This window comes from Ambystoma mexicanum, chromosome 10, assembly GCF_040938575.1.
Source record: "Ambystoma mexicanum isolate Mex_15411 chromosome 10, UKY_AmexF1_1, whole genome shotgun sequence".
Taxonomy (NCBI): Eukaryota; Metazoa; Chordata; class Amphibia; order Caudata; family Ambystomatidae; genus Ambystoma; species Ambystoma mexicanum.
The window spans coordinates 16166111-16186637 of NC_090932.1; the positions used below are offsets into that span (position 1 = coordinate 16166111).

Sequence of the window (20527 nt, forward strand, 5' to 3'; positions counted from 1 at the left end):
AATTAAAAATCCTCCTTTTGTATACCTTTTAATTTTGCTGGAAATGCACACAATATGGTATATTTAACTGCCCTTCCTTTTTGGCAGGGCTCAGACTCAGATTAAAATGAATGCTCTGTTTTTTGTGCACACCACAGTGGTGTTTAATGTTCTGCACTGGCCACTGATGGGCCACAGGTACTGCTTAAACCTGAGCATGTGTTACAGTATTAACAACCACTAGAAATTAACACATGTTGTAGTACCTGCAGCCTGGCCATCGTGTCCCTTTCAAGGTCTGTGAACAGCCCCCCCCCCCCAACCCGTTCAAAGCCTATCGGCACCCACCTCACCTCCTCTGTGTGGTCAATGCACCCTCGGTGTGGTGGCGACATGCATGCAGTACACGCAATGACAATGTGAGTCTCCAAATACCAGACTGCGGCCCACCTCGAGGGATGCCTCTGTTGCTCCTGATGTCATTGTTTGTTTGTGTATTTGTTTGTTTTATTTATTCATTTGTAATGCGCACCAAACCCGAAGGTAACCGGGCACAACCGTATAAAATATGCAAAGCTTACATGGTTACAAATAGTAATATACAGGCGATAACAATAACATATTTACAGATAATAATATACAGGCAGTTACATAGCAACAACATGGCAGTTATATATATACAAACAGTTACATAAGTCAGCAAGAAGGGGAGTGTGGCGAAAAGACAAGCAAGGTGGTGTGAGGAGCTGGTATGGGCTGGTGAGCAGTTAGTTGTTAACAGACTTCAGCAAATTTGTGGTAAGATTGCTCAACACGTAAATGGTCTGGCAATGAATCCCATATTTGTGCCGCTGGACTGGGAAGCTGGCGCCCCGGCCTTGGCACGTTTGAATCTCAGGATAAGGCTGTTGACATTAGGGATTCTTGAGGGTCTGGAGGAACGTCTCTTTAGGAATCGATCCGTAAAATAGGAGGCTGCCGCATTGTTCATGGCTTCATAGGTAAGTGATGTGGCTTTTAAAAGGATTTTATTTTGGGTAGACAGCCAGTTGTTTTTGCGCCGTATCTTAGATATATGTGATCTTTTGTGTATGCCGAGAGCTGCTCTCAGGGCATTATTTACGGCATTAGTAGTCCAATGTAGAATGATAGCCATTTTGGTCATTTTTGCAGTCCCTTTTGCTGGCCATTGCATTTCTGGCCAACAGTTTGTGAGGACCATGAGGCAGGCCCAAAATGGTTGTTGTACACATATGGGCTCACTATGAGTACATAACTGCACTCCCTAGAGTATTTTAGACTGGTTTAGGATACCCAAGTACTCCTCCCGCTCACAGGACGCTACCTTCAGGACGCAGCCACCCTCCAGAATATATACTCCACCATCCAAGCATGGATGGCCACGAACGGCCTATGTCTTAACGGTGATAAGACCGAAATTCTCATCCTTGGCCAAAAATCCACTCTCAAGAATCTCGACCCACTCTACACAAACTTCTGCATAGACAATTGTGTCATCCCAGTTCTACCTTCTGTTAAAACACTAGGAGTCCACATTGACGCATCACTATCCATGGACAAGCAAGTCAACTCCATTGTCTCTGCCTCCGCCCTGAGCACTAAGCTCATTAATGCCATTAAACCTTTCCTAACCAAAGATAATTGCTTATCTATTGCCAGAGCCACCATAGGAGCCAAGATAGATTATTGTAATGCGCTATTGGCTGGCACTTCCATCACCAATCTCAATAAACTCCAAACAACACAAAATAATGCACTAAGAGCAGCCCTCAATATACCTAAACGGGACCACATCGCGCAACCCAGAAAGGCAGCACATTGGCTACCTGTCAAAGAGCGCATTACATTCAAAATACTTACCAATGCACACAAATGTATTAACCTATCCGCACCCTCATACCTGTCTGATACGCTAGTCAGATCGCACTCCACTAGACCAACCAGACAATGCCACACCAACCAACTTAGGGTCCCACGCATCAAACGAGCTAGAGCAGGTGGAATAAGCTTCCCATACATTGCCCCGAAGCTATGGAACGCACTACCTAGCACACTCAGAGCAGAAACCTCTCTCACTGCCTTCCGAAAAAAACTGAAAACCACCTTGTTCAACTAGCTCCTCCTACGACATCATTTCCTCTTCCTCTCCTATCTTCTCCTTACTACTCTCTTGCAACTAAGTAATGACTTCATTGTATGTATAACAAGTCATGTCTGTAACAAGCGCCACGATGCCCTACGGGCTGCATGTGCGCTTAACAAATGCGAATAAATAAATAAATAAATAAATAAATAGGCTGGTCTCCGGGGATAGGTTTGTAATCATGAGCCTAGAGAAGATAAGGGCTCTTGCTAAGATAATGCAATTGTCCTCTGAAATGAAGTGTTTACCTGCTTTGATGAGCTTACATGTGTAAACTGCAGTTAATGCTAACGATTTCACCTGTTTATCGAAGGAGAGGGTGGCATCCAGATAAAAACCAAGTGTCTTCACCTCCTTGGCTACCTTGATAGTATTGCTGTCTATCTCGAAAGAGTAGTACTCTTGGCCTAGTTTCTTGAGGTTGGGATGGGTACCCAGGATGATTAGTTCTGTTTTATCATCATTCAGGCATAGACCGTGGGTTGCCATCCATGCCTGGATGATGAGATACACTCTATTTACCAAACACAAATCCTTATTGTAATCCCCTGAAAGAGGGAGGAGAATCTGTGTATCATCTGCATAATTAGTGTAGGTGATACCAAGAAGGTCCAGATCATCAAAAAGGGGCTTAGTAAATAGGTTGTAAAGAATAGGGGATATGCAGGAGCCCTGGGGAACACTGCACAGGATAGGGATCAGGGCTGCCGCTGCAGATGGGGAGAACACCCCCATGGTCCTATCACTGAGGAAAGATTCGATCCAAGTTATAGCTTCTTTGGAGAAGTGAGCAGCGGAATCAAGGTGGTTGCAAAGGACCTTGTGGTCAACGAGGTCGAATGCCGCAGTGAGATCCCGTAATAGGAGGAGGGCTGTTTTACCTTTGTCTCGTAGATCATCTATTTGAGCCTTCAAATCGATGAGGGCAGTCTTGGTGGCGTGTTGCGGTTGGAAACCTGATTGATGTGCTCCTAAGAGCTTATGTTGTTCCAGGAATTTTTGAATTTGGTTATAGGCAATCTTGTCTAAGATTTTTAGCAGGAATGGGACTGTCATGATAGGGCGGTAGTGAGCAGGGATGAGAGGGTCTAAGGTTTGCTTTTTGAGCAGAGGCAATACCCAAGATTGTTTCAAGTTGGTCGGCACAGTGCCTGACGCGAATGAGGCATTAATGAGTTTGGATACAAAAGGGGAGAGCTCTCTTGAAGCGTCTTTTATCAGTTGGGCTGGGCAAAGGTCACCTTGACAGTTGGATGGCTTGAGGGAGAGGATGACTTTATCTACCTCCAGGTTGGAGGCTGTGGCGGACCTAAATTGAGCAGCTATGTTATGTTTCTTGGGATGAGGGTTAGTATTGGCCTGAGATGATTGATTGAGTGAGGCTTTCTCTATAGATATTTTCTTTTGTAGCATGGCTTCTTTGTTTGATAATGCTTGTTAAATCTCTGTGCACCACGTTTTATTTTTTGAACAAGTATCTGCAATAGGAGTGGGTGACTCTAGTTCTTTGAGGATGGTGAACAGTTCCCTCATGCTCAAGTTGGCATTCAAAATGTGCTTGTTATATGAGTTGCGCTTGGCCAGGTGGATTTCCTTTTTGTAATGGGAAGATATTTCTAATAGTTTGTTTTTATGATCATCTGAGGGGGTCAGCCTCCAAGCAGATTGACAGCCCCTTTTAAGTTGTCGTAAATCCTTTAGTTCAGGAGTGAACCATTTATTAAGATGGGATTTAGGTTTACTTGGTCTGAGTTTTAAAGGGGCAATATTGTCAAGGGTGGTTAGCATGATTTTGTTGTACCCTTCGACGAGCGGTTCCGGATCTAGGTGTTCTGCTAGTTGGTTAACAGTGGGCAGGATGGCCGGAATCACTTTGTCCTTAGTAATACTCTTTTTGTTCCTGGTTGGACATGGTGGTGCCAGGGTAGGAGCTGGAGGCAGTGGTCTGGCCCTAGAGAGTTCAAAGGACATGAGGAAATGGTTGGTCCACAACAGTTGAGGGGGTATGGAAGTGATGTTGGAGGTGCAATTATAAACTGCTAAGCAATCAAGAATTCTCCCTTTGATGTGGGTAGGTTCTAGGATTTTTTGAGTTAGACCTAGTTCAGTGAAGGTGTTGGCCAGAGTGATGGTGTGTTTGTCTAGTGGGTCATTGTAACCCAGATTAAAGTCCCCCAAAACCAGCAGTTGTGTAGAGGTTTTAAGATTGTTGGACAGTAGTCTATTGATGTCTTCCTCGAATGTTCCCATTGAGCCAGGAGGTCTGTATATAAGGTAGATAGTCAATGTTTGGGAATTGTGAAGTGGGAGTTGATGGAAAGCACTTCACAAGAATTAGAGACTAGGGTGGATGTGGTTCTCATACCAAGGCTAGTTTTGGCGATGATGGCGATGCTGCCGCCCCGCATGTTGCTTCTGTCTTGTCTCAGAATGGTATACCCATCCAGGATTGCTAGGGACAGTAGGGGTCCTGCTGCATCGTGCAGCCAGGACTCAGTGATGGCAAGGAAGTCCAACTTATCTGTCAATATAAGATTGCGGATATCAGTGGCATGTGTAGTCAAGGACCTGGAGTTTATTAGTCCACCTTTAAGAGGGTGGGTCGCTATAGTGGTTTTGGTTGGTATAATTGTAGTAAGAGAAGTTTGTGGTCGCCGGATGCTAAGGTTGGTGATGTTCACTTTCTGTCTGTTGGTTCTTTTATTAATGGTGGGTAGGGATCTTGTCAGAGGCTCGTGGAGTCTCGTGAGTCTCGCTCGGAGTCTAGAATTCCTTGCGGATAGGCTGCATGGGATGCTTGGAGGCCCGCTTAATGCATTATACACTGCGTGATCCATGGTGATGGAAGTGACAATAGGTACAGAGGTTGCGTTATATAAAGCTCGCTTGTTGGTTGAGGGGAGGCTAGTGTCACGCGTTTGGTAAATACTGAGCGATAGATATGTCAAGGTCTATGATGCTCATGGTGTGAGGCTGCTAAGGATATAGTGTCTATAGGTATAGTATATGGCGGGCGCACTTGCTTAGTGGTGGTGCTTAGTGGTGGTCTAATGTTGGATTAGACTGGGTTTACAGGTGCGTGAGGGTATACTCAGGTCTGGAGAGAGAGACTGATTGCACTTAAGGGTACAGGTCTAACCTAGTCACTAAAGCAAGATACAAAAAGGCTAGGTAACATTCTATCCACGGGCATGCTGTACCTGAACTCAAATCAGAGAAAGTCACACAGTAGGCTGGTTCACTTAACAGTCAGTATTTTGTAAATTAACAAGGTATTAATTGAATCAGAAGGCACTGTGAGCGCAACCCGCGGGTATATGACACTTGCAGGATAACAGGTTTGCAAAACAAAAGGTTGATAATTTTAAGTAGACCATCTATACCAGGTATGCATGTCAACTGTGCCTAGTAACAACAAATGTATACTGAAGGTGGGCCGGTAATATGGGTGTTGTAGTCAAGCTCACAGTCGCATCAGAGCAGATAATAATAAACATTATTTGCTAAACCATTAAAACAAACACACCTTGAAGGTATTCGTGAAAACTTGAGAGGCTCTCGCCTGGAAAGAGAGAGAACGAGCTGGGGGTGGGGGGCGTTGGGCAGCTGAGAGCAGCTTTGCACTTCGGTCTCGAGCTTCATTCTCCAATCGGATCCAATGCCATAGACCGTAATTTAGTCCTGTGGGGCTTGTCTCCAGGGGTGCACTGGGAACCAAAAGTAGCCCCGAAATAATGCTCAAAAAGGCCCCATAGTACACATTTTCAGCAAACCCAACATTTGTCCTATGAGAACATTTGGAAATAAAATAGACTACCAGACAAAAGAGGGCGAGGGGCAGAGGCCTAACAGAAAATCTCCCGCAATCCATTTGCAAAAAGCTCACCCACTGCAAAAATCACCTATGCCCCACCCTTCACACATCCCTAAGGTACTCAGGCTCATCCCTCTAGCAAGGCCCAGTAAAGTGGTATTATATGCCAATATCCCCAGGAAACCGGATCACGTGTTCGGGGGCGGGAGGGCACTCAATGGGCCATGAGTGTTATTGAGGTTTGGTAGGAAGTGCAGGAAGGGCTGAGCACTGAATCCTCTGGCTGTAATGTTTGTGGTCGGTGGTGGACTGGCCTACAAGAACTCTAGAGATGTCCCGCTCTTTGGTCGGAGTACTCTGGTTTTGTGCTCCGCTTTCCCTCACTCCCAACCGTCTCACCACCTCGCCTCCTTTCATCTCTCCACATCCACACATCCCTTTGAACTAAAGGATTTTCTTTAGCAAAGCTTCCTTTATTTTACCGCTCCGCCTTACCACAGTTCTTGTGGGAGAACCATTCCAAACCCTACTTAAAGGGGGTGGTCTTTCTTGCACGGTGTAATATGGGACCACTATGAACACAATTTCCAGGGCCACTTCTGGTTTCCGGTGCACCCTTCCTGGAGGTGGAGGCGGGGTGGGGGCTGCAAAGGAAGAAAAGACAAGAACAAGTCAGGCCGAAGCCCCCCAGCTAAGTCGTTTACCCCCATGTTCCTTTCTGCTGATTGGTTAATAGTTGGTCATCGCATTAGAACCCAGAAGCCGCTGCGTTGTGATGATGTAAGTATTTTCCACTTTTGCAAGAACTTCAGCACAGGTTAATATGTTGATTTAAATCTCTTCTGATCTAAAGGTCATGACCTGGATGTGTGCCCGGTTGCCGGCAATCGCAATATAATTCTAATCTGTGGGTGTGGTGAGTTTTCTCCGCTGTCCCAAGTGATGCCTTCTGCTTCTGTACCCCTCAGTTTTCAGAAGGTGCACCTCTTCAGTTCGGACTACGCCTTACCATGGGGGCCACTCTTGGGGGCCCTGGCCAGCTGCCACTCACTGCTTTTCCTGGATGGCAAACTACAGGGAGACCCTCTGGACCTGAAGATGTTTGAAGGCACCCGATGGGTAAAGATGGCTTTATTTCTGTTAATAATTCAGCGGGAAGAGGGGTAACCTGGTGCCTGGCATGCGGGTCAGGCCGCTGCTGGGGGCACCAGGTGGGGTGCACTGGAAAGTGCGCTCACTGCACTGCATGTCTCCATAGCATCTGAGCTGTTTGCTTCTTCGGGAGAGATTCTGTGTGTGTGTTGGTGAAGCAGTGATTGTGGGGGTGCCTCGCTATATGGAGACCTCCCAGCTCACCACCAGCACATTTCGTTCGGCACCTAGCCCGTTGCGTGAGCCAGTCTGGTACTTCTTTAATTTGTTATTTTTATTCATACAACTATATAGTTTACAGATAAACTTTTAGCCAAATCATTCATAAGCACCTAACGACTTAACCTGGTTTCGGGAAGATCCAGCACTGCCAGTCAGGCAGATGGAAGGGTTTAGGTAGATTTAGAAATAATTAGATTCACAGGTTCCTTTCTTCCAAAGCTTTTTCCAGAATGATCTTATAGAAGGCGACCATTGCTAAAGTCACTGAAATGTTATGGCCTGCCAGCAAATAAGTCCAGCACGTATGCACAGAAATGGTTTGTAAGTTAGCCATGAACCGGCCAAAGTAGCAAGTCTTTTGCTCTGTAAAAAAAAGGCATATTTCAAAAAGATGTTTGAGAGATTCTTTGCAGTCTGTCCCCAACCAGAACCTGCAGCTTGATGACCTTCCTTGTATTGGGTCCCTTATTGCACCAATCTCTCCCGTTAGACAAATATTAAAACAAATTCTCATGACGCAACCCCTGACTTCTGGATCTGGGCATTGGACCATGTACGGATGAGGCTCAGTCGCCATGTCGTGATGGAGGCTGAGCCGTGCTATCTCATCATTCAGTTTCATCCAGTAGTCAAGGCGACGGTCCTTTTTCACTGATGCTGGAGAGTGCAGTAAATTATCCGGTTGGCTTTCAAAGGAATTTTTCTGCTCGATACAGACTTTTTCCCGGGCATTAATCGTTGGATTGGATCTTCGTTGGAGTTCGTCTTGAATAGCTGTTATCATGGGTCCTGGAGCGGGCGACGAACATTTTCCATAGAAGGAACCTTTTTTCCATTGCACTGCCATCAGAAGTGAGTTTAGACCGAGTTCTTTTCGAATCACTTGGATTGGAGTGGAGAATGGTACTCCCAGAAGTTTCTTTCCAAAATTGACCTTGCAGTAGTGGCCACCATTTATCTGGGATGTTCATAAGCGCTTCTGACCCATACGTTAATGTTGGAATTACATTGGATTTCTAAAATCCTGTGATAGGGATTCGGGAAAACTTACAGAACTTCCTTTTAATAATCAAGGGTTGGCTTGTAAGAGATCCAACTTTTAGGATCAGGAGTTCAAGTGCTTCCACTTCCTTTGTACTCATAGAGATCGTTATGGCCAAATACCTGAAAGACTGGACCCTTGTAACCTCCTCCATATCCAGGTGCCAGTTACATTTCTTTGATTTCTTCCTGACTGACCTTTTTTAAGGATTAAGATTTTTGTCTTGGCAGTGTTAATCTGTAGGTTGTTGAACACAGCGTAGTTATGAAGGCCTGTTAACTGTCACTGAAAGCCTATTTCAGTTCAGTCCTAGAAGGCAAGGTCGCCAGCATAAAGTAAATGAGTAATAAACGTGTTGCCCAATTTAGGTGGAAAGCATCGGATCTTAGCCATGTTCTCATCCAGGTCTGAAATGTAGAAGTTATAAAAAGCTGGCGCCAGGGGACAGCTCTGCTTAACTCCTCTGCAGGTGGGAATTTCATCACTCAGTTCACCTGATGTTGAAAGACAAATTCTAACAGAGATATCAGTGTGAAGGCCCTCGATTTGCTCGTATAGATCTTCCGGGCAGTTTTTCGCTCTTAGTTTAACCCATAGTGCTTCTCTGCTGATGCTATCAAAAGCTTTTGTGAAATCCACAAAAGCCAGATGGATTTTTGTGTTGGAATTCAAGGCTTTAGCTTTTAGGTTTTAGCAGTGTGATAATGAATGCTGGGGGAACCATCCCTAGACCCTTTGTGAATCCGGCTTGTCAACCTTGTCAGCAATAAGGATGCGTATAGCTTCCCCATAGCATCTAGGAGGGTTATGGGCCTATAGTTGGAAGGGTCGGTCCTCCCTCCGTTTTTAAAGATTGGAATTATATTGGCCTTTTTCCATTATTTCGGTATCTGCGTTGTCCTCAGATGTGCTTGAGGGATTATGTCCAGCGCCCTGGCTTATATTTCTGGATGTTCTTTCGATGTTTTATTAGAAATCCCATCCGGGCCTTGCGCTCTGGAAGGATTTCGTTTTTTAATCATTGCACTCAGGTCTTCTAAATCATAGGACAAGGACCAATCCACCTGAGATACATACTCACTTGTAACCATCTTAGTTGGGGCCTCGAAACGCTTAGAGTAATATGTTACCTAGGAACGTTCTGGTACCCCATACGCTTGCAGGTGTCGTTGGGTATCCCAGGGAGATTTTAAAAGGGACCATAGCCGGACTGATGATTTATCCTTCAGAGCTGTCAGGATACTTTCCATGTGATTTTGCCAGAGGCCTGCTTGCAGACTTTTACACCATGATCTGTGGTTGGCTTTGATTGATTTCATTTTCAAATCCTGGTCACTTATCAAGGAGTTACTTATCACACAGATGGCTTTCCTCATTTCTTTCGGATCGATTCATTTAGGATCGTAATTGTGTTGATGTTGTTCGTGTGAACCGGTGGATGTTCTTTGTTATGGAACTAGCCAACAGATGTGTGTAGTCAACCATTGTGGGTATGTTAGCTGACCTGACTAATTTAAACATATTGGGTCGATTTGTCACAAACTGATTAAATTTGTCTGCGTCCATACGGAGGTGATTTCCCTGGGTTGCAGCTGTAACCTGTATACCAAGAAGCAGGCGACAGGGTTTGTGAGGTGCCCTCCAGGATAGCCTTGGCCAATTGTGGTCCCTTTTTTTGTCTGGAACTATAACCTCCAAGCTTGATAACAAAGACTCTGTGGGCTTCATTACGAGTCCGGCGGTAACTGTGCCGGTAAAACCAGCAAGCTGGCCGCCGGATGCGTGATTTTTCCGGCGCCTGGCTTCCCAGGATTACCGGGGTATTCCGACCCCGGCATTCCGGGAAGTCAGGAGCTGGAAAAATGGTATTCCCCATTCCCATTGAGTCGCATAGGACTCAATGGGAATGGGGATGACGGTAGCACTGGCACCATTCATAACGGTGACGGTGCTACCATGAAAGTCTGCGAGAGGGTGCCGTTCCTCCCTCCAGGTCAGACATGGTGGGCGGGAGGGTATCCGCTCGCAAACTTGTACTTTGCCAGTCCGGTAACAATGGTGCTGGTAAGCCTACCGGCACCAGTGTTACCCGACTGGTAGGGTCGGAATGAGGCCCCATGTCTCTTGAAACAAAATTGTAATCGAGAATTGATTCCCGGCTACCCCTTTTCCACGTCAGATGGCAAACATTGTCTGGTTCGAAGTGGCTATTAGCTATGTGAAGATCCCGAATCTTTCACAAAGAGGCTCCAGAGTCTGGATTTTCTATTAATTTCCATAGTGGATGATCTCACTATGGGGTTAGCAGCTAAGGCGTAGGAGGGCATGTTGAAGTCCCCAAATATGATGATGAGTGGATGGTCGAAAGACAGGCCCTCATTTATAGCATCTTTTCTTTGTTTGTTTAAAGTTGTTTGTAGTTTAAATATAAATTATAAAGTTTAACAACATAAGTTTGTTTACATGACTTCACAAATAAAATTCCACTAATAGTAAACAAATATTTCAAGATACTATAACATTTACTAAAATACTATCAGTGTTTACACATCTCTTCGAGTCATCAATAATTTACAAATAGCTTTTAACAACAAACCAGTGGCTAGTAGTTAAAAAGTTTAGTATATAACTTAAAATGATTCTCTTGTTGCATCTAATTCATGCCCAAAGTAAAGCATCCGTTACTGTGAGTTAGCTTGAACCAGAAGTAAACTCATATTTCTCTTTATCAGTGCATCCTCAATTTTAAATAGTAGATGGGAGGGTGCTAAAATCAAACGCATACTATTCCTATACATGCTGTGTTCCCAAAAGACAATTCTTGCTATGCAAAATCGACAACGGAGGTCACCTTTTAAAGGAATGACCTGGTCCCACCTTTGTAGGAAACTGGTTTAGCTTAAATCTCATTTAAATGTTTCTGACTCTGTTACATGGACATTTAATGATGTATAAAGAACGAGAGCCCCTCTTTCGTGGTGTCAGAGCGTATTGCATATTTGTAGAATATTCTTTGTTTGCATCCAAGGTCATGGACCAATTCCCAATCATATCATTTATGTTTGTTTCTAAACACACCAATTTTAAGATCTTCAATGGAAACATCCATAGTTTCTAAAGTTTTGTCCATTTTTTTCTGAATAGTTCCAAAGAATGTAGGGAACCACCCATCAATAAAACATTGAGGTCCTGAAAGAGTGAGTCTCTCGGAGGCATCAGTGTTTTTGCATATCTACAGAGTTGTCGGCAGGTCCACCTGCTAAGGATGATAGTCCCATTTCATGTCAGACAATTGAGTTTGGCACCGAAGCAGCCAAACCCAAAGTCTGTTTCCACAGATTCCCCTGAATCCTATTCAGTATTGACTCTACGTTCAACAATCACGTATCCAAATTGAAAAGGATAATAGCTTCCAGCTTTAGCAAATAAAATTCAATGAGATGTAATATCAAAAATGTCCAATATTTCCCGTATATAACCTTCATCTTTGAAGCCAGGGGATGTGCTTTAGTTTTCAAATACCCCTCCCAGGATTTGTACGAGTTTACATCCGCCAGAGGATACTCTAAGTATCTGATATTATTTGATTGTTCTAATTTTATTCCTGCAATAGTCCAAAAATAAGATTTAATCTTTTTGTTATTATGAAAAATGATAATTTGGGACTTTTTTGGCTTAGCCACCAGATTGTGTTGGGTGGCATAATCAGAAAAGATGTTTAACCTGTTCTGTAGGCCCTGTGGAGTCCTGTCAAACAGAACAATATCGTCAGCAAAGCACAGCCAGTGTATCTTAAGACTCCTAACTCTTGCTGGAAACAAACCCAGACCATTGCAGAAGCTTCCACATGTCACAGAGACACAGATTAAACAAAGTCGCTGCCAGGTTGCAGCCTTGTTTTACACCTATTTCTGTTACAATGGGTGGTGTGAGAGTCCCTTCTTTGTTTACTCTTACTTGAAAAGTCGTATTATTGTGCAGCATGGCAATTCATTGTATCAGCCTTTTTAGAAACCCAAGATGGAGGAGTTTGGCCCATAACACTTCCCTAATCACAGAGTCAAAAGCACTAGTAAGATCAAGGACTGCAATATATATCGGACCCGTGTTTGTTTTTTTAGATTTGGCAAATATATGAGATATTAGAATTGCATTGAGGGAGGTTCCTATGTTCTTCCTAAAGCCGGTTTGAGATTTTGAGTATATGTTATTGGAATCGATAAAAGTTAGCACTTGTTTTAATAGCAAGGTTGCAAAAACTTTAGCCGATGCGTCCATTAAGGCGATCGGCCTAAAGTTCGAGAGATCTATCGGGTCACCTTTTTTAAATATAGTAACTATAATCACATTAAGCCACGATTTAGGAATAGAATTTGTTGCCAAAATGTTTGTAAATTTGGTGTATAAAATAGCCACCCAAAAGACCGGATCATCCTTGAGTATACAAGAAGGCAAGCCACCTGGGCCTGCTGCTTTAGAGGGCTTCAAGCTTTTGATAGCATCAACTATGTCCTCCATTGAAAAGGTCATATCTTCAGCATAGTGGTGCATCAAAATCTCAGACTTGAGGTTGTGGAACCCAGTAAGCAGTTTGAATTTTGCCCCAATATAACTCTTCCAAGATTCTGCGGATGTTGAGGAGCCTAAGTCATGGTCCTCAACTAAGTTATTACCATTTAGGATGGACCATAAACAGCGAGTATCATTCTTTATCAGTACTCCCATTATCCGTTGATTGTCATTAAGATTAATCTCATATTTTATAGCTTTAATCAGATTCCTATACCTTAGACGCACCGTCTGTTTACAAACTATATAAAAAAGCTGATTCAAGTTTAGTCTCAACAACTTTTTCAGACTGCAATTTTTCGCAGGTTTGAGAGTGGCTATTTTGTGTTATAGATTCCTTGCCTTCCATTGGAGGCATGCCCAGAACATTTCAGTAGGGAGAAGATATGATTCTTGATTACCAAAGCATTCCATTCCTCTCTTAGAGCTGCATTATACCTCATATCTCCCCCCTCTGGAGCTCTCCATACGTCGCTGTATACCAAATGTATCAATTGTCTGCAAATGCGGGGATGCCATCCCACTGAGGTCTAAACCCGTTCAAGCTTCACCTGTTCTTGCAACAAGTTTTTTTCTAGCAATACCGATTGCAGTCTGAGGGTTAACAGGATAGGTGCATGATCGCTAAAAGGTGTATCAACTATGACGACCCTATTTACCATCCTCATCAACCCCACGGAGACAAAGAAGTAGTATAAGTAAGATGCAGCACACCCTCTGTTACATGTACCCACATGTGGGCCTGTTTTAAAATCCACCCGCAAAATGTTCCAGTCTCTAAAATATTGGTTCCATTGCTTCCCCTTTCGTTTAGATGTTTTAGAATCTACAACATTGGGACACAGACTGAGACCTATAGAATTAAAGTCCCCCACAATCAATATCATATGGTTTGATTTCTTCCCCATTGCATCCTGCAGGATTGCGTCTAACACATCTAAACTTGTATCTAGTGTCGTCGCTGCTGGATTGAAGGAGACACATATCATTAAGTATACATGCGAGGGACATCCAATTAGACTCAATTCAACAGCCAGTATACCACCTGCAGCATATATAATTTCAGACTTATGATCAATTGAATTACTGATCAATATAGCCACTCCACCGAATGGGTGCCCAGCCACTCCTTGTCGTGCAGGTACACTAAAAGTTGCTTGTCCATCCACCACAACTGCGTTCACAGTCATGGTTTCCTGTGTGAATAAAACCATGGGAGACCAGGTACTGTCAGAACATTTGAGCCAGTCCCCAAGGTTTTTCATCCCACAGCAATTCCATGAAAAGAACGTGAACTCAGATTGCCTAGGATTGCTTTTGGTTTAACGCCATGTCTAGTATGGAGGTCATCAGTGGCGCCAACCAGGTTATGTTCAATGCCGCTCCCACTACTGCTGAGATCTAGGCAATGAAGTCAGCATCCTGTTCCGAGCTAGAAGAGGTATTCTTAACACAATGCGGATTTTGTTCGCCCAGAAAAGCATCGGCCTATTCTATGGACCGAAATAGACATAAGTCTAAGCCACGCAATTTCCTTCTTGTGTTCCCACAACAGCCGTACTATGATTATAGATTCAGGAGCACAAATCATGCGCGGGTTGTTATGTTTTGCCAGTCCGATCCACGCTATGTCCTCAGAATGTAGCGCCCTCAATTGTGGGCTACCCTTGAGGACATTAAACAAGAACAATCTATTCAATCTTTGCTGGCCGTTAATTTTGGGGTCACTTTGCCAGCCTGAGATATACCGTGAGCCCCTTGTAAAAGAGACTTCATCCATCTCTATCTCAGAATTGTTCTGAGAATTTTGCACTTCAGTTCTAGGCTCCATGTCTTCAGGAGTGGAATTTCTGGGGATATTTTCCTGTGTTTTACAGATCCCATTCCCTGTTGACACAATCTCTTTTTTCTTTCTGAGAAGTTGCTTGTTGCCACCTCTACACTTGCATGTTCATCACAACTTCCCTTAGGGTCATTAATGACACCATTGCCATAGTGAGCAGATTGTTTATTCACAACAGGTCCTGCCCCTTGGTTTTCATAGCCTTCCCTCTGGGTGATCTCAGTTTTTGTTCTAAGGGCAAAGCCAAATTAAGTAATGCTTTAGATTCCTTGTTAAGTTGTGTTAAATCAATCACTAGTCTATTGGCCGAATCATTGGGTGACTTCTCCTGTTTGTCTCTTGCTCACCATTTACTGCATTTTCGTTTCCCCTTTTTTCTTTTGGGCATATCTTGTATGCCTAAATTGCTATTTTCTTTCTTTTTTTATTAACTTTTTTAAGCACCTTAGCCTGTGGGCGTTTCATTTTTCGAGAGAAAAAGACTGTGGCGGATTCCTCTTGATCATTGCCCTCTATCTCAACATTAGTTAAATTCTTCACCTGTCCAACGACTGGCCGTATTGTCAAACTTCCACTGGCCTGCTCTACAGATGTGGTGACAGCATTCTCAATCAGTTTAATGAGGGTTGAAGGGGCTATTTGGAGGCTCCTCCATCTCTCAAAGAACTGTAGTGCCGGAATCAGCTACATATGTACAATGCTCATTACCAGTATTAGTACTGCGATGTTGTGAAATGAGATAGCGAAACACATCATCCAGTTTTAGTCAGTTTGCTTGGATAGCCCTTAGTAGTGCCGGAGATGATAGATCGGCAGAGGCGGTATCTAATTTAACCCCCTCTGCTACCACTTTTGCATAGCAGCCCCGCGGGCTAGATTCAACTTTCAACACTTCCCCAGTCTGAGTGCTTGAGTCAATCCTCCCTATTTCTACAGGGTGAAGCATTTTTGAAATGTGTGAGTCTAATAGATTCATTCTCTCAGACCGACAGGTCACATAAACTAGCATAAAACCCTCTATTTTACATATTTTCCCCGACAGATCTGGAATAGTATCCTTTATGGAATTCAAATATGCATGGGTCAAGTCATGCCCTTTATCCAGTAAATTTAGGATGGATGTTATGATCGGGAATGACACATTTTCTTCTCCGCTATCTATTGGATTGATACCTGTATTATCGTTAGATGCCGAGTTGTTGTTCATACCATCCTTACTAAGAGAATGGCTATGATCATCTTCAAAGGTCGTATTATCATGGGGAACAAGTCCTAGCCCTACCCCCCACACCTCCACCACTGTGTGATTAGTGGGAGAGCTAGTTGATGGCCTTGATAATACTGGGACTGTAGTGCTATCTTGTCCTACAATGGGAACACCATACGTCTCATTGTTAAGATTGTGCAGACATATGCTTTCCACTTCAGAAGGCAGAAGCACCGCCGGTGAACTTGGTCCCAGTGAAATGCGATAGCACCTTTCCCACTCATTTGCCAGTGTGGGGGCCATAATGGATACATCAGATATTTCATTTAGGGATTCCTTAAGGGTAAGGTGAGCTAGTTTGCTTAATTTCTTACATGATTCTTTTCCTCTGCAGGGTGTCGTAAACTGTAATTCATCATGGATAAATCCTACCCCTACATTTTTAGCACATAAGTGAGTGCCCAAAAGAGCACCCGCAATGTCATTAGGTTCAACTGACAAGGATTGCAAGCTGTAAGGAACGGTGTCACCATCCATTTCTAGTTCCTTAGCCAAGGACACATATAAATTGGGGATAGTCTCCTCGACGCTTCAATCGTGTAATTGGATGGGCTCTGTTCTATCTAGCGCCGCATTCTATTTCACGTCGGAGATGCTTTTCCCACTGTGTAGGCTCCCCACCATTATCAATCACTAGTACAGCTCACATTTCAATATCCCAAACACTTTCCACCAACAATTTGAACAGGATTTAAATGTACCAAAGTTATCCACATAAAAAGCACACTTATGCTGGTTATTCAAATTTCTACTTATTTTCAGTGAGTTAGATCTTAAGTCCCTCCACCGTCAACCCGCTGCACCGTCGAACAGTCCAACAGTTCAACACTTGCGGACACTTCCAGTGTGCACGCGGTGCGCGTGCCCGGATGTTTTGATCTGTCTGTGGCCAGTCCAGAGCAGGGAAAGAGAAGTTGTCGATGGTGCGTAGGGGTGGCTATGGAGAGGGGCGAGAAATTAAAGAGAGGGTGTGCTTAATTTGTGCATTAACGTTCGTGAGACACAGCGAGTACAAATACCCAGCGAGTACAAGCAAGTACAAGCAAGTAACGCTAGCTAAGAGGGTTGGGTTAATTACTTCCAATATGCAAGTCCCAGGCACAGCAGCCAGACGTGTTTGGAGGCACGCAGTGCTTCCTCTCGCCTACTAGTCCCACCAGCAAAATCCAAAGTAGCACGATACGTGTAGCATTTCCAAGTCGCAGCCAGCAGCGTGTCTCAGTCCAACAGTTCAACACTTGCGGACACTTTCTATAGCATCAGTGATCTTATCTAACATCCCCATTGGATAAACATCAATGTCATTCCAGTAAATGTTCAGCATTTATATGTGGTTTATTGAATGAGCCCCCTTGGGCCCTGATGGTATCACTTGTTTTAGGACTGTGTGTTGAATATACCGGGACAGATTTTGAGATTTTATGATTTCAATGCCCACCCTAACACTAATGAGTGTCAGGTGCCCAGCCATGGGTCTTCCAAATAGGCCTCTGATAGCAGGATTAGCCAAGGCCGTGAAGCCATCCAGAGAAGGCTCTTTAGCCAGCCAGGTTTCCTGTAGACACACAATATCGAAGTTGGACCAAGGTAGGCAGTTCTTTTGGGTCAGAGGAGTGAGTACGTGTCTGGTACTTTTGGAGGTGGCCCGAGCGGATAGCCCAACCACCAGGTCACAGCGGACCGCTCCCATCAAAATCATACCCTCGCTGTCTAGAAGGGAGATAGGACGATAATTGCTAGGGCTCTCCTATCGCCCTTCTTGTAGATAGGCACAATGACAGCCATTCACTAGGAAGCTGCTATCACTGGTGTTCTCAATACTGCACTGAACAAAATAAACAGTTTCGTAGACCTCGTCACTGGGTCAAGTTTTGAATGAGCATCTGCAAGCCATTGGGGCCTGTGGGCCAGGAGTGAGAGGCTTTCTTAATTAGGCCTTTAATGGATTCCAATGAAATGTTGAAATCCCAAACAGTTTCAACCTTGGGATAAGCAATGTCTCGGTCTGGTTCTCTATACACACCCTGAAAATGCTTCACCCAATCACCCTCAGCAATGGGATTACTTACTTCTGTGAGTCCTGGGTTTTATTAAGAGCACCTTTTAAGTCCCCGAAATGTCTATAATTCTTTTGGTGAAGATCTCAAGCATCTTAAAGACCTCGTTTTTTAATAAAGCAAATTTGTAGCATTTGATCCAATTTTGAATCTTTGTCTCAGTTGTTTACGTTCAGACTGGTACTGCCTCCCATTGCAGCCTCGCCTTCATAATTTGAATTGTTATATCGAAGGAGTGGGATATAGACTGTACTTCTTTCTTATTGCCTTTGTGTATCTCTTTAAAATCACCAAGAACGTCATGGAAAGAGGCAGGGGTAATACAAGCTACTTGTTGTTCCTATGTGGAATTTACCAAGGCCTAGCTATGAGTGGCGCAACATATTTCATACTGACCTTTAGCTGTGAATGGTCCCTCAGGTCAGTATCTATAACCCGCATCTCATCATAAAGCGCGAACACAGCAGGCGAGAGTGCGACATAGTCCAGGGAGGCAGACTTCACACCCAATCTACAGGCGGGGCTGGGAGGGACATCTCCCCTCATAGACCCATTTGTGAAGCGCAGAATCCAGGTTTGTACAAATGCAACCCATGTTTTGCCTGCAGTTAATGTTCTAGAATCTGAGTCATGCATTTCATGGGGATTGTGCAGAACAGTAAGACAATCTGCTCGTAAGTCGCCAGCCAACATAATGTGAATCCCCCCCCTTCTCACAAAGAAAACATTCACAAGCATCTCTACGTTTCACCAGGTGGCTATTCTCCTCAGTGCAGCATGGATTGTTCTAGATGTTAACTAACATTACGTGCTAGATTCAGATATGGGAGCTTGTAGGAACTGTGGACCTCAGCTCTGGTCAGTTTGTGTTTCTATGCATGAGGTTTTGTTTCCTGCTTCCTGTAATTTGGGTTCCAGTGGGACAGAGCTCCTGCAATCCCAGGGTTTAGGAATGTACGTGGTTGGGGTTGAAACCCAGTTTCACTGTGGTGCTGGATGTGGTGTTTACCAGTTGGTATTTTCATATCCTGTATTTGGTTTCTAATGATAAGTGACACGTTTGTGTGCTTGAGATTGGTCGAGTTTAATATTCTGTAAGCTCAGTTACAATTTTTGACACATTGTGCCATGTTTTGGTGGACATCTCTGAGAGCAGTTGGATATATGCCATATGCGGTTTGCATTTACTAGACTGCCGATACGTGTTTCAACCATGGGTCTTTCTCAAGGCGTGGAGTGCTGGGCCTGTGTGGGTATGGCCGATATGCTTCCGTATGGGTGTAGCTGGTTAGCTTCAGTGCCCGGCAGAGGGCAGTGGGTTGTGGTCTCCAGTCGTACTAGGATTATTAAACCCCCTGAAGTTCTTCCTGCTGAGTTCTTTGTGGCCATTTGTTGGAATGCTGTGAAGCCATCGATGACTAAAGGGACCCACAGCCAGACTTCCTGTTAGAAAATTATATATTTTTTAACAACTTTTTGCCTGTCAACACTGCCCAAAAAAACACTTTCAAACCACAGGAATTCCAACTCAGCATCTCCAAATTGCACAGCTTTTTTGAGATATGGGGGTGAGGGGACTTAGGGGGGCAAAGCCCTACCCCACCTTCCCCTAACTTCTTGAAATATCCTGCCAGTGAGTCTGGAAAGCACAGCCAGTCTTGCTGGTCACGCTTTGTTTTGGACATCGTTGGGTGGATTAATTCCACCATCTTCCCGCCCTTATCATCGGCCAAAGAAGTTATTTTCACTGGGCGGGTGTGACCCCATCTTGAATGGATCCAAGCTACTCAGCTCCTTCTCACCCACCATTATCTCCTCTCTAAAGCAGACACTTCTAAGTTGATAACCCATAGCCCGCAGTGAGTCTATTTCTGTGATAATCATCAATACTGCGATGTTTGACCTAAGTCTAATTGGACGAGATCTGTTCTTTCGTCAACCAGGAAGAAGACCCTCTCAATGTCTCTTGAGTCCAATAGTTACAGTATAGTTATTTCATGCAAAAGCCTAATAACATTCAATCTATGTAGTCTTATCTCACTGTTATCTATTTCAAAACTTTCCAATAGGAATCTCATTGATGGGACAGTAGACTCAGTGTTCCTTTCCCTTGCTTCTCAGGATTTATCTGTAGAGGCTGAGAGTATGAATGATCGAATGAGCGCTGCCTCCTTCATAAGTTGTGCATTGGTTAGACATCTTTGTCCCATCTTGTGACGGGTTCACTTGTTTCCTTTCCTTCCGGATGTCAGCATATTTGTTAGGCCTTTAGTCTTGATGTAGGGAGGGGGAGAAGTTAACATGATCTTTGTGAAATAGCCCCTGGGCTCTTCGTTGGACATTTATATCTTATTTATAAAAAATCTCTTAGGCAACATAGAGCTACTTGGGCCAACATTGTTAATGCCTTCATTTGCA

The 20527-nt window shown here is 44.0% G+C and overlaps 1 protein-coding gene across 2 annotated transcripts in view; it reads left to right on the top strand.

The window, feature by feature from the left end:
• The window catches only part of LOC138491105 (probable cation-transporting ATPase 13A4), an 891483-nt gene that overhangs the window by 323437 nt on the left and 547519 nt on the right, over positions 1-20527 (top strand). For both annotated transcript variants that reach the window (XM_069617424.1, XM_069617425.1), the window contains one exon: positions 6926-7076. In XM_069617424.1, coding sequence (XP_069473525.1) covers positions 6926-7076 — 151 coding nt within the window. The remainder of the gene's footprint in view (positions 1-6925; positions 7077-20527) is intronic.